Raw genomic sequence first — 15,095 nt, 5'->3', positions numbered from 1 at the left:
GGTATGGTATTTTCATGGGTGTGTAGACTGTCAAAATTCATCAAATTGCACAGTTAAAATGGATACAGCTTATAGTACATAAATGATATGACAATAAAATTATTATTGAAGAATTTGTCTTAGCAGTCACAAAATGAGCTTTTATTGAGCATTATTTACTGAGCCTTAAAATAATATTGCAAATATGATTGATTACATAAGTTCAAAAAAAGTAAATCTACCTGTAAATTTCTTCAGAGTGAGATGTCAGTGAAACATGAGCGTGAAAAGGTTTTCTTAAAGTGAAGAAAGGATTTTATCAATGCACTTACTGTTTATCATTTCTATTAGCATGGACTACAGACACAGTAACACATTATTTAAATTGTCAGTTTAGATCATCTACAATAGAACAAAGTGTTCATTGAGAAAACTGTCCCAGTCTACCACCCAAACAGCATCAGGGATAACACAATAGCTTACTCAAAGCTATATTCTACATTGCCTCCAATGCCAACATTCTACACCCACCAAAGAAAAGTTCATTCTAAATTATTTGCCTGTACACCATTTGGCAGTGGAAAAAAAATGTTATAAAATGCTATGCTCAAGTGTTGAACACTGAGGTGATGTATCAGAGATCTAATATGATAAATTCTAAGACTTAGTTTGAAATCCTGTGTACCAATTGATATATATGTTCTTATTTGGGGAAAATGATTTTTTTCTAATGTATGAGCCAATGGTGTCAAGTTGTTTTCTTAGTGGTAAATATAAAAGATGAATAGGGATGACAAGTAGTCCTAAAATTAATATTCAATCAAGTTAACTCTACCTTATTATATATGCATGTGAACGATGACCAAAAACAACTATAAAATACAGAAAATTCATTTGCAAACACTCTTCCAACTGAATTGAAAATGAACCACTTGTCTGTCCTTGTCATTTGTTAGGTTTACACATTAGTACAGTTTAAAGCAATCTATACTAAGAAAGCAGAAACCTTTGCATGTCATTAGTAGTTACGTTGATTTATTTATTTTGCATTAATGGTAAGAGTAAGCACGTTGTTAGACAACAGTTGTCCATGATGGATAGACAAACTGGAGGCTGGTTAAGTCCACCGAATTTTAAAGGCCAGTAATGGGTCCCCCCTTAGTGAAACCTGCCATCCTTAGTGCCACACCTATCTATGCCTATGCCTTCACTGTTTCTTTTTCCTCCTCACGCAGAGGCTCAATTATTATTCCAGACTGGGGCTCAGGCTCGAGCTCAGGCTCAAGCTCAGACTCAAATTCAGTTTCGGGCTCAAGATCAAGCTCGGGGTCTGTTTCTGGTTCTGGCTCCAGCTCCAGCTCTGGATCCAGATGGATCTCCTCCATGGCAGGCATTGGCAGTGGCTCGGCTTCAGGGTCAGGCTGTGTGGCAGTTTCCACTGGAGGATCAGGCTCGTATTCTGGCTCCAAGATGGCAGAAGCAGGTTCGGTGTTGTGGGCGTCATGGATGGAAGATGGCACAGTTACTTCTATCTGGACATCATCAGATGGAACAGCTTCAGTTTCGTGGGCGTGACTTGCCATTGTCATTGGTCTAGAAGAAAGAATTGTCCAAAAAACATTAGGGAAAGTCACACGTGGAAATGTCACCTGAAGCTATACACTGTAGCTTTAGTGACAACTAGGCCCTAGACCAGTGGTTCCCAACCTCCCTAATATTGTGACCTTTTAAATACAGTTCCTCGTGTTGTGGTGACCCACCACCATAAAATTATTTTAGTTGCTACTTCATAACTGTAATTTTGCTACTGTTATGAATTATAATGTAAATATTTTTGGAAATAGAGGTTTGCCAAAAGGGTCATGGCCCACTTAACTTGCTCTCAGACCACATATGTATGTTCTAGAGTTTAGAAAGTTTAGATTTCAACAATATGAAAGTCCAAGAAAGACACACCAGCAGTTAGAATATGGAAAACTGAAATGAAGAAAGGGTCTTAGAAGCAAAGATACTTGAGGGTCAAATCCATGGCTTGGTTGTGTTTATCTCCAATTCTTTAGGGCAACACTTGCCTCCTGATGGATATATAAAACATATTTTTGGAAGCAAGAAGATGGAAATCCAGGGAAAGGCACACAAATTGGTTATCCAATACCAAGTGGTCAGCCACAAAAACTTGCACACAGATGACATTATACATACTGAGCAAGTTGTATTTAGGATTATATCTGTGTGTGTGTGTGTGTGTGTGTGTGCACATAATAATAATATATGAAAAAGAGGCCATGAACTTGGAAGAGAGCAGAGAGTAGTACATGGAAGGATTTGAAGGGAAGAAAAGGAAGGGTTAAATGTAATTATGGGCTGGAGAGAAGGCTTAGCGGTTAAGAGAACTGTCTGCTCTTCCAGAGGTCCTGAGTTCAATTCCCAGCAACCAAATGGTGGCTCATAACCATCTATACTGGAATCCGATGCCCTCTTTTGGCCTGCAGGGGTACATGCAGATAGAGCACGTGTGTGTGTGTGTGTGTGTGTGTGTGTGTGCGTGCGCGCGCGCACACACACACACACACACACACACATATATATAAATAGATCAATCTTTTTTAAGCATTGTAATTATAATCTTAAGATCTAAAAGTAAGAGGGAAGGCTGAGCACATGGATGAGCATCTCCTAAACTGCAGTGTAGTTAAGACCACAGGTTGTGGGCCAACCAAATTCTGACTTCCCTGGGCCTTATGTACTTTTGCTTTCCTAGGACTCCTGTTCCATTAAAAAAGAGCAGACAGGAAGTTATCCTTGATACTGTTAGACTGAAAGGGGTGCTGGAAGTGGGACTTACAGGAAGCTACTTCTCAGGAATGCTTGTATGCAAGCAAAGACAACAGTGGAAATGTGGCTATAAGTCAAAAAGTGCTTACTCGAGTTCTGTGTTGGAATTTAAATTCCTCTTCGTTTGTCTTGATTTAACTTTGTTCCTGGCAAAGTACACAACAGAAACAATGACAGCAGCGCCTATCAGAGCTCCAATCAATGCACCGATGATGATTCCAACTTCTGGATCTGGAGGAGGACAGACAGTTGGTAAATCAGAATGCATTGCCTTCTCATGTACACGCATTTGAGACTGGTGAAAGAGCAAGAAAGTGACAGGTACAGGTGGGGGAAATAGAAAGCCCTGGAATTCTGCTACTTGGGTTCCCAGAAGATGAAGAAGTGTGAGGCCCTGGCATGTATACAAGGGAAGAAAACTATGCCCACTTGACAGGCTGGTTTGTTTTTAGAGCAGTATTTAGGGAATAAAGTTCCCAGTATGCATTTATGTGGCCAGAGGCACGCCACGGCAATCTGGGAACCAGAAACACATTCTGTTAGAGGTGAGGGTATTTTATCAGCTTTCCCGAGCCTAAGTGAAATCAAAACACTTCCCTACAAAGCTTCTCCTCCACACACTCCTTGCTTGGGAAGCAGCTGCCTGCATTCTAGCCACTGGGAAAGGATGTGGCCATCTGGAGAAACAGGCATCTGGTTTATTACATCAGTCTATGGAAAAGTTTAATGACCACGAGACAATCCAGCTGAGCACCAGACCTTCAAGCCCAGAGGTGCTGTCCCTGACAGAACACGTCTGGGTCATAAGCCAGACCATCGCCGTCTATTTCCCCTTAAGGGGTAACAGCTTCTATTTTGAAATGAGAAACTAAGTTTGCATAATAAGTCCTCCAACTTCATATAAATAAAGGAATCCACAGAGCCAGGCACAGAGGTGCATGCTTGTGATCCTAGCACTCAAAAGGCTGATTCAGAAAAACCTAGAGTTTGAGGCCAGCCTGGGCCAGAGATGGGGGCGGTGGGGGGTCGGGGGTTGGAAGATCTTGTCTCAAAAACCCTAAATGGAACAGCCTTATCACCAAGGCCCAGGGAACATTGAAGAAGAGGGGATGAAAAGAATGTGAGAGCCAGAGGATTGGGGGAGGGGGGATGGGCAGCAAAAAGATGTCTTCTGGTTATGGCATAGCTACTGCATTCATGAGCTCACTGCCCAAGAACAAAACCAAGACTGGGCCCTTTAACATTCCATTGTGGATTAGTGAAGGGCCCAGAAGGCTCAGCCCCTAGCAATCAACACTTGTTGGAAGAAGGAATGTCATTTTCTTCAGTGGTGTAGCCACTGATAAACTGACTTTGCTGGAGTCAATAATCTCCCATCAATGTTTAGGCAAGAAAGCCTAATGAAGCTCAGTAGGCTGTGCATACAAAGAAGGCGTGAAAGAAGGGAGACTTGTCGAGAAACCGAGTTCTAGTGGGAGCGAGGCAGGTGGGGAGGGTGAAAAATGAGTAACGTTCATTATATAAGTGTGTGAAACTACAACACAATACAATGAAACACAAAAGGAACACACATGAATAATTTTTTAAAATTAAGTAGTTTTAAACTTTTAACAAAACAGCATTCTCTTGACCCACTTGGTACTTTTCCAAAGGTGTTCATGCTGCCATATTTCTACTATGCTAGCTCTTAGATGGCCTGCCTTTTTTTTTTTTAATTGCTTATTAGTTCCTTGTGAATTTCTAAGCTCTCTTTATCTCCTGCTACATGCTCCCAATACAATTATAGTGTAATTTTTAATTAAATGTTCAATTTACAAAAATGAAATACTGCCACTAGCTCAGAAACACCCATACTGATTCTTTGTTGTACAGCATTTTAAAATGTTTTCCCCATTTTACAGAAACAATAGCCTCTCTTCATGCCTTCAAGTGCCAGCTCAAAGAGTACTTGGTCAGCACAGATGCTCCAGATCTGAAACCATAAGTGTTCCTCTTTTGTGGTCCTATATACTCTGTGTAGACATATAAGATAGCATTTAGCGCATAACAGTTTTTGCTTGGCCCTCAAAATGGATGCTGAGCTCCTTGAGTGAAAGACGTATTTCTCCTTAACCTCAGCCTCTTCATCAATTGTGACCATCTCACAGGTGGCTTGGAAAGAAGCAAAGGATAGGAAGGCAAAGAAAGAAAAGGAGGCCCGAAGAAAGAGGAGAGGAAGGAAGGACAGCCAGGAAAATGCTGGAGACCATTGGAAGAGAAGACTCGGAGTTCTAATCTTACATGACTAAACATCTGCAATGTGACTTGGTCTCAAGAAAGGCAGATAGCCATTAAGAAGTGCAGAAAGATAACAGAGGTGGCCACAGGAAAGAGCTGAAAGTGACCATGACAACAGAGGCCAGCAAGGCTCTGAGTGTTGCCAAGTGATCCCTAACTGTCACATGTTTTCTTAAGGGCTTGTCCCAGGAGCTGGCCTAATCTGTTCAGTTCCAGCACTCTTAAGTATGACTAGCAGAGAATGAATAAGTGCCTTTCAACAGGAGGATTGAGATTTAGAGGCATCCCAGCTGTGCAAGTCAGTCACTGGATGAACTTGAGTTCGTCCTTTACCTCTCTAAGCTTCAGTGTCCCCTTTGGGAAAATAAGACTAACAATGTATTTTTTTTTTCTTCCCTATAAGTAGGGTCATAGGGATGGTCGAGGAAGCTATTGTGCATGTAGCACCTGGCTAAGTGTCTGGCAAATAATTTAATACTAGTAGTAATCACAATAAACATTAGGTATTTTGAGTGGTTATTATTATAGATGGATTTTTGTCTTTAAACTTTTAATAATATTTCTTAGTAGAACTTAGAAATTAGGTAAAATTATCGGTATAACTATGCTCTTCTAAATATACACTTTGCTTGTTCCTCCATCCAATTCCCCCCGCTGGACACTTTTTCTCTTCCCTAACAGACCTCCCCTTTCTACTTTCATGTCTTTTTAAAAAATCCAGATTCTGCCTATGAAGCCTTGTGATATTTATCTTTCTGAATATGGTTTCTTTCACACAATGTGCTAATTCTAACTTCCTGAAAGCAACATACTGCTACTGTTGTTTGTGGCTGAATACAACTCTATCCGAGTCTGTAACCCAGCTGACGGAAGGCTGAGAAAGGGCATACAACTATCTCTGCAGTGTGCTGCCCTGATTTCTTTTAGTTATAGACACGGACATGGTATAGTTGGATCATAGGGTCGCTCTATTGATAGTTTGGGTTTTTTCTTTTGTTGGTTTTTTGTTTGTTTGTTTTTTAATGGAACTTCCATATTGATTTCCACTGTAGTTACTTTATTTCACATCCCCACCAGAAGTGTGTACGGGTTCCTTTTCCTCCATATCCTTCCCTAAATTTATTGTTTGATTTCTTTATGATAGCCATATGACAGAGCTGAAATGGAAGCTCACCAGAATTCTGCTGTGTATTTTCTGATTAAAAACATTCAACATTTTTTTCATTTATTTGTTGCCTATTTGTAATTCTTCTGACACCTACCTAAACAAAAACATCTACATGTAGGCAAAACACTGTGTATATATGATAAATAAATGAATATTTAAAAAAAAAGATTTCCTTCCATTTTCTAGGTGGCCTCTTCATTCAGTTCATCATTTTCTTTGCTGTGCAAAGGCTTTTAAATTTCATGCAAGAGCAAGCTCATTTATCAGCTCTTTCATGGTCTACCCAAGTCCTTGTCAGAAAGTCCTGCCAGTGCCTTATCTTGAAATGTTCCCCCGTGTTTTCTAGGCTGATCATAATAAGGCAGTCAAGAAGCAAGCTGTACATTTGACAAAGATGGCCAAAGAGATAACTGGAGTTTACCAACTGCGTAGGGAAGAGCCTCCAAACTGCTAATACTAATAACACCACTGTTTTGTGTATCAAACAGCAATACCTACTTTCTAATGATATTGTGTGATGCTTTGGTAAAGGGAAGGATTTGGGGAACAAATGATGTAGAAATTAGAGGTTAAGATGGCCACTCATCATAGCAGCTTAGCATTAAAGCACAGAAACCTCCAGAGAGGCAAGAAAGGACTAAGGAGAGATCAACTGGTAGGCCCAGGCAACTTGACTTAAGGATAAAGTGTGAAAATCATACAGTTAACTCACGTGAAGAGGTTAAGTCGATTTCACAGGAACTGTTGCCAAGACTGTTGATGGCAGTGCACTGGTAATAGCCTTCTTCAAAGTTTGTTAGATTTCCAAGAAGTAAAACTCCAGTAGCCGCGTCTGTCAAAACCAAAGAACAGATATTTTTTAAATCTCTTGTGTCAGTTTACATTGTTTAGTGCTCACCTGCTCTCTTACAATGGCCTCTCCTGAGATGGATAGGCTCAAAGTAGGTCTGTTGGATAGCTGTGAAAGTAGCCCAGCAAAGACCTGCTATATTCACCACCTCTCAGCTGAATTCTAGACTCTGGGAAATAGACATGCCACACCATCATGTTAGGAGACAGGCATCATTATTTATTTATTCACTTTACATCCCTATTGTAGGCCCCACCCTTTTCTCTCTTCCCACCTCCCCTACTCTTCAGAAAAGAGGAGGCACCCCATCCCACCCCACCCCACCCCACCCCACCCCAACCCAGCCCAACCCAACACATCAAGTCCCATCCACTGAGGCCAGATAAGGCAGCCCCACTAGGGAGAAGTGACTGAAAAGCAGGTGAGAGTCCATGACAGAGACAGTCCCTACTCCCCTTACCAGGGGACCCACAGGAAGCCAGAGAATAAGGAGAAGTATAGGGGAAAGGATAAAAGGACAGAGAGATGACAGGAGCTCCACAAGACAACCAGCAAAGCCAACTAACCAGGGCCCGGAGGGGCTTGTGGAGACTGAAGCTCCAACCAAGGACAATAAATGGAATGGACCTAGGCCCCCTAACACAGATGTAGCGCAGGCATCATTTTAAGCATACCTCCACCCCACATATACACATACACACACTGACCTCAAGGGAAGCAATGTTTGAGTACTTCAGACAAGCATCTGGCAGGACGTATGGTTAGGCAACCCAAATACTAGGCTAAGGCTGAAGCTACGAAAGGCGTTACTCACTAAAGCTTTCTTTTACTGGAACAACGGTGTTTCCTTCAATCTTATGCCAGTAATAGATGGGAGCTGGTGTTCCAACGGCGGAAAGGCAGGACAAGGAGATGGGATGGCCGGCTTCTGGTCTTCCTTGGATGGTACAAAAGGGCTTGGAAGGTTTTACTATAAGACAATGACAAAGAATAAGATTCCTGCAAGAAAGTGGCGGTCTGTGAGCATTGCAGTCACTTTTTCAGTTTCAGTGCACAGACTACACCTTTATTTATTGTATTCCTTAAAAACATTTTGGGGTAGTTTTCTGGTATTACCACCAGATGTCGGTAGAGCACTTTAGCTGCAGGGACCATCTAGTCAGGAGCCCATTAAGATTCAGATAGTGTCTCTTCTGTCTGCCTCTTCTCCGGATTTATAACCATGCCATTTCCTCATTGTATCCTAAAATATGCCTTTATTAAAACAGCCAAATGTAAGCAAACTCTTGAGCAGAAACAAAGCTTGTGTTTTAAAAGCAGTCAAATGAAAACAGAGCCGTTTAAATACTTGGAGATGAAACCCTTTAGAAAAAAATCTAAAAGATATTCTATCAATACTGCGTTTTCTAGTTCTTGGTGAGGCAATTTTTCATTTATTCATCTATAGATGACCCACAATTGCTGTGGAGGTTTGCATTTGCCTGTGTTCCTGCTCAGCAGAAGTCCAGTTTGCATCTGTGCTGTATGATGCTGCAATCTTTCTTTTTTTTTTCCCTGTCACTCAGTAAGCATTTAGCTATGTGCCTTCTATCTGTCCAGCATTGAACTAGGCAGTACAGATTCAAAAGCAACTTTGTCACAGTCCCTAAGTGGGGTTAAGGATCATGAGAGACAAAGTGATAGAACACTGGGAGGCTGCAACTGGGAGGGCTCTGGGTTGCACGTATTTTGCACTGGGAACAGAGAGACCATAGAAGGAGTTTACAAAAGATAGCAATGATGATCTTTCTAATACTGCACATGGAGCTCTCTGATACTGAAGGTTCCTGAAACCAGGGAAACGCGACTCAAGGGTATTAAGGAAATAGAGTCAACAGGAGCTAGTGATGACGACGACGAGCTAGCTACAAAGGATGACAAAGCAGGCAAGATCTATGGTGATCTCCAGGTTTCTAGGTCCATGATTATGCCAGCCCCTGAGATACTGGGGCAGTTCGGGCCATGCTGAATTTTCAGCTGTTTATGGCAACATCTGGATGAGGAAGTTCTGTGGGTGGCTGTGAATCAGTCTCCCCACTCCCCTTACTCTGTGCCACTCAGTGTGTCCCTAATAACGGTCACAGAGGAGGATTGTAAGTTCTGCTCTTATCAATTTTGTCTTATACTTTATGTTTGCTTGCTTGGCTGGCTGGCTCATGAGTCTTTTCAGGGAAGGTCTCCGTGTAGCCTAGGCTCACTTTGAACTTGCTATGTGGCTAACTAGAAACCTTCAATTCATGAGCTTCCGCCTTCTACTTCCCAAGTGCTAGGATAACAGGGATATGCCGCCACACCTGGCTTTTCTTCCTTCTCTTAAAATGGCTTATAAAAACCATCCCTCTAGTAGCTAACACTCACTAATTAGCTGATGAAAATTGCACTTTCAATGCTTCAGACTACTCATGCCTCTGGTTCTCCTGGGACACACATACCACTAACTCTGTAACTTTATAGGTATTTGGGCAAGATACCTACCTAAACTAAACTTCAAATTGACTCATGTATAAAATATAAACAATAAACCATTTAACCTCTAGGTAGTTAAAATAAACGGGGCCTTGGACATGGAATTGCTGTTGGCTATAGACTAGACTAATTTTTGCTTCTGAAATCAATCTTTTATCAGCTTCTTCTCTGGTAAGCTTCTTCTTCTCTGGGCATTCCAACATTAAATAGTCAGGGACTAGGACTAGATTATAGATAGCTACCTAAAATAACAGGCCTTTGTTAATTGAGTGCATATTCAAATCCAGATTAGGCCTCTTCTTCCTTTTCTTCTTCTCCTTCTATCTCTCTTTTATTACTAACAAAATACTAGGTGACTCATTTTGAGAGAAGCTGCAAACCTATATATCTTCTAAAACTACTGAACCAGAATTGAGCTGACATTTCATCCAGTTAAGGTCCTGAAAAGAGCTAGCATGTTTTACTGGCAAAGCCATTGATCTACCCTTTGGCTTTATTGCTTTCATCAGAATTGGGGCAGAAGGAAAAGGCTCATCTCGAAAGATAAATGAAAATGTTTCAGTGTGCTCACAAAGCTCCTCTGAATTAATAATTTGTTCTGTGCCAAACTGCAGAATGGAGATGGTGTTCGTTCCAAATGTGCATATAATAATTATTTGGAGTCAACCTGGGTATTTTTCAGAGATTGATTTTCCAAAGTTGTCATAACTAACGCAACTCTCTAAAATGAATGGCCACCCAAACCAGCTGCTTCCTTTCTCGCAGCTGCTTTCGTCACCTGAATTGTACCCTGCCACCTCAGCCTGCACCACAGTCTTTTTCTCTCCTAAGCCTTCTCTAGTTCCCCTTCTGTATCTTTCCTGGTGCTTTCACAGCTCTCCTCGCTAACGCCCACGGCAAGCTTTCACACCATCTGTCTCTTTCACTAGGTTGGGTTGCTGGAGGCCTGGAAGCCTATCTTTCACATCTTACTATTTCCATTGCTTAGAACAGTAACTGAAACCCATTCTCAGGCTTTAATTAGGAAACTCATGAATGCAAAGTAAACACATGGGATTGATAGCCATGTTGGGCGAACCATGTCAAGGGTGCATCGCTGTACAATACTCACCTTCACAGTTTCTTCCCTGTAAATGTATGCACATTATGGCTATAGCAGAACCTTTTGCATGACACACATGTGGCTGCAGTGTAACATTTAAAAAGGAGAACAAGAAATGGTATTATGGGGCTGGAGAGATGGCTCAGAGGTTAAGAGCACTGACTACTCTTCCAGAGGTCATGAGTTCAATTCCCAGCAACCACATGGTGGCTCATAACCATCTATAATGAGATCTGGTATCCTCTTCTGGCCTGCAGGCAGAATACTATATAAATAATAAATAAATACATATTTAAGAAAAAAAGAAATGGTATTATTAGGGGACGAGAAGGGATGGAATGTGGGCCATGAGAAGGCCACATAAATCATAAAAGAGAATATAAAGCTAAACTGCTTTTCTAGCCTCACTTCTCTTTTTTTTTTCTTTTGCATGGAATGAGTTTGTAAAAGGGTATATGATGGTGACAGGGTAAAAGCCTAAGCAAAGCCCCTAGATGTGCACTTTACTGCTGTTTGCTGCTTCTTTCAGCTCTCCCAACCACCTAAGCACTACGTTGGCCTGATGTCTCTTTTCCTATGATGCATATACTCAAACTGTCAGGAGCCCTGGCTAGACCAGTTCCAGTTGGGGCCACTGGTAAGGGTCTCAAGGCCTCCCTTCCCCCTCTCTAACACTCTACTCCAGAGTCTGTAACCAGGCCTTTAACCCATGCTGTGTTCTCAGGAGCTGAAAGGACCCCTAGAAATAAAAAAAAAGGAAAAAGAAAAAAATGGGTGTTCCTCAAAGGGCAAAAGCCATTTCTTCATCACGACCAAGCTTTATCTCCCTGGAAAAAGTAGGGGTACCACAAATCCTGAATAGATGAACTTCTCCAAGTCCATTCTGAGAGCAGATGTGATATGTCTAATGTCATAGAATAAATATGTGTTTATCACAACTTAATACTTAACAATGGCTTAATAAGTAACTTTTTTCACATAGCATTTGTATTTTTAAAAGGGACCCCCGCCCCCACCTCACACCCCTTCCCCCACTTCCCCCACCCCCAATCATCACACTCAGTTACATAGCAAGCCCAAGGGTGGCTATGGCTCCATGAGACTCTGCCTCAAAACAAAACAAAACCAACAACAACAACAAATACAAAATGGAGTTTTTGCCTTTGTTTCAAAGAATAGCAGCAGGTTTGGAAAACGGAATAAATATTTCTTAACAGCTAAGCTCTAAGTACAAGGGGCTCTAAGTACAAGCCCCTCCTGAAAGAGTTCCTGGTGATCATTTGGTGGGCCAATGGTTATCTCACTGTATTATTCCGAGCTAGGATTGCTCAAAGGTTTAGTCATCTACCACATCATTTTAGTGACCCCTTTTCTCTGGCTAATGTTTCTGTACATCCCATGGTAATTTTAGCTTTTACTGTATGGGTTGAGTTGGAAAACCATGTCTATTAATACAATAAAACTTAAATTAATAAAACTGTCTCTGACAATAAAAGGAGCAGGGAGGACAAGTAGCCCCCAAGGACATAAGCGATACTACAACCCAGGACCTTGCCTCGCTCTCAGTCCGAAGTTGCTTCAAGAAAAGAAAAGGCATGAAAATGATGTCCATACCTAACACACTGACGTCAAGGATGCCTTGGTTTTTGCCGACAAAATCTGGAGGGTTGTTGACATCACAGATGTAAATTCCACTGTCTTTTGGCTGGATGTTCAGTATAGTGATTGACGCATTACCTGGATTCGAAGACCCTATAATTCGATCCTTGAATTGCCCAATAGCCGACGCTTGTCCACCTTCAGAGTAGTAAATCTACAGTATTAAAATAACAAATGAGAGCCTGAGAGTATCCAGGATGAGGATAAGCTACCAAGAAGTCCCTTCCATCTGTGTTCTCTGGAGCCTAGATTTCTCAGGTCAGTGGGGACATTTAACTCTCTGACTGATGTTGTTAGCCATGTCCTCATCTCCCTCCACTCAGCTCTGTGATGTCACCAGGGCATGGACTAGTAAGCCTATTTTACAGAAGAGGGGCCAGCTGGAGTTCAGAGGATTTAGCTTCTAACCTTGGGCTCGAAGAATGAGACAGTCACCTGCCGAGTCTACCCAGTAGAAACTCTTCACATAGGGCATATGAGATAGACCTCAAGAGATATTTGCCACTTTATGAACTTCTGATTTGCATTTACCTTGCCCAGTGAGACTGCATTCCTGAGAAGCTCAATTTTTTGTGTTCCTTTCATGCATACACAGCTCTTAGATAAGCACACTTAGATTTCTTCTGTTTGTTAGAAGTATAAAACTTCAGGACAGAATATTCCCTGAGAAAGAATTTGCTCTCATTCTTTCCTAGCACTGGTGGTAGGCTAAAGCCAGATAAATTAGTAAAAGGCCTACAGTGTGCTTGGTGCTTGGGTCCATGTTAGCTACCATCTTTCTCTTCCATGTCTAATAAAAGCACTAAGAACTTCAGATGATTCATCTGAGGGCACAGGACTCATTTTGTTAATGTTGTTATTGTCGTCATTGTCATTTGCTGTAGCCACAATGCACTGGACTTGAGCCAAGCCATGGCATATACCTATAGTCCCAGTCCCTTGGGAAGCTGAAGCAGAGATATGATTATGAGGACCACCTAAGCTATATAGCAAGATTGCCTTTAAAACTAGTCTAATGCATCCTTAATGCCAAATCCCAGCATAGATAGGGGAAGTCCATCCCTAGCCAAGGAGCAATTGACCACTGACAGCTTCTGAGAGAGGAGAGACCATTTTAAGAGTGCCGTCCTTGAGACGTCAACCACACTCCACTCCAAGGACACCCATTCAAGAATATATAGGCATCACAAATTAGAGTTGATAGAAAAAAAGAGAGGACTCAAAATTGGGTGGGTAGGGAAGGGAGGAGGTGGATCTGGGAAAAGTAGATGGATGGATATGATCAAAACACACTGTACAAATAAGAGCTACAAGAAGTTCACAACTGCTGAGCATCAGTATCCCCCAGGGATGAAGCCTCTAACCAGTCATTCAATACCAAGTGGCCAGCTCTGAAAATATATACTTATGGACAAAACCAAATGGACTCAGCAGGTTCTATGTGTATTCTCATATATATGTAATAAGAATAGTTTTTAAAAATCATGAATTTGAGAAGGACCAAGGGGTAAAAGGGAAGATATGGGAGAGGTTGGAGACAGGAGAGAAATGATGTAATGCAATACACATATACCAAATTTAAAAATAATAAAAAGATGTTATATAGCACAATTAAAAAATAAATTTTAAAATAAAAAGTAACTGATTAGGTTTAAGAAAGAGCTGAATTTTATTCTCATCTCCATTAAAGAAGATGGATCTTAGGTACTAATGGTAGCCATGGGATATGAATGATGTGATACCCCAACATAAACCAGAGACACTATAATCTGTTAGAAGAAAAAGTGGGGAAGAGCCTTGAATTCCTAGGCACAGAAGACAGCTTCCTGAACAGAACTCCAACAGCCCAGGCTCTAAGGTCAACCATTAATAAATGGGACCTCATGAGGCTGAGAAGCTTCTGTAAGGCAGGAGACACTGTCAACAGAACAAAGCGACAGCCTACAGACTGGGAAAAGATCTTCAGCAACCCTCCTTCTGACAAATGACTAATATCCAAAATATATAAAGAACTCAAGAAATTAAACATCACCAAACCGAATAAGCCAATTGAGAAATGGGGCTCAGAACTAAACAGAGAATTCTCAACAGAGGAATATCGAATGGCTGAGAAACACTTAAAGAAATGCTAAACATCCTTAGTCGTCAGAGAAATGCCATTTGAAACGACTCTGAGATTCCACCTTACACCCGTCAGAATGGCTAAGATCAAAAACTCAAGTGACAGCACATGCTGCCGAGAATGTAGAGAAAGGGAAACACTCTTCATTGCTGGTGTGAGTGTAAACTTGTGCAACCACTTTGGAAATCTATCTGGCGCTTTCTCAGAAAACTGGGAATAGGGCTTCCTCAAGACCCAGCTATTCCACTCCTTGGCATATACCCGAAAGATACTGCACCACACAACAAGGACATATGCTCAACTATGTTCATAGCAGCCTTATTTGTAATAGCCAGAACCTGGAAACAACCTAGATGTCCCTCAGTCAAAGAATGGATAAAGAAACTGTGGTACATTTACACTGTGGAATACCACTCACCTATTAAAAACAAGGAAATCCAGAAATTTGCGGACAAATGGATGGAACTAGAAATGATCATAATGAGTGAGTTAACCCAGAAGCAGAAAGACTCACATGGTATATACTCACTTATAATTGGACACTAGCCCAAAAGGCATGTCCCATGAAAGTCTTCACTTACCAGGAGATTGGGATAGA

General features: G+C 41.4%; 1 protein-coding gene across 1 annotated transcript in view; it reads right to left on the bottom strand.

The window, feature by feature from the left end:
- Nucleotides 1-926: 926 nt before the first annotated feature.
- Nucleotides 927-15,095, bottom strand: part of Vsig1 (V-set and immunoglobulin domain containing 1) — a 32,333-nt gene continuing 18,164 nt past the window's right edge. The window contains exons 3-7 of the mRNA XM_051141570.1: nucleotides 12,331-12,529; nucleotides 7,924-8,079; nucleotides 6,972-7,091; nucleotides 2,904-3,045; nucleotides 927-1,572 (exon numbers count right to left, since the gene is read on the bottom strand). Coding sequence (XP_050997527.1) covers nucleotides 1,179-1,572; nucleotides 2,904-3,045; nucleotides 6,972-7,091; nucleotides 7,924-8,079; nucleotides 12,331-12,529 — 1,011 coding nt within the window. The 3' untranslated portion in view covers nucleotides 927-1,178. The remainder of the gene's footprint in view (nucleotides 1,573-2,903; nucleotides 3,046-6,971; nucleotides 7,092-7,923; nucleotides 8,080-12,330; nucleotides 12,530-15,095) is intronic.

The sequence above is a fragment of the Acomys russatus genome, chromosome X, assembly GCF_903995435.1.
Source record: "Acomys russatus chromosome X, mAcoRus1.1, whole genome shotgun sequence".
NCBI classification, from domain to species: domain Eukaryota; kingdom Metazoa; phylum Chordata; class Mammalia; order Rodentia; family Muridae; genus Acomys; species Acomys russatus.
This window is presented reverse-complemented; position numbering and strand designations above follow the sequence as displayed.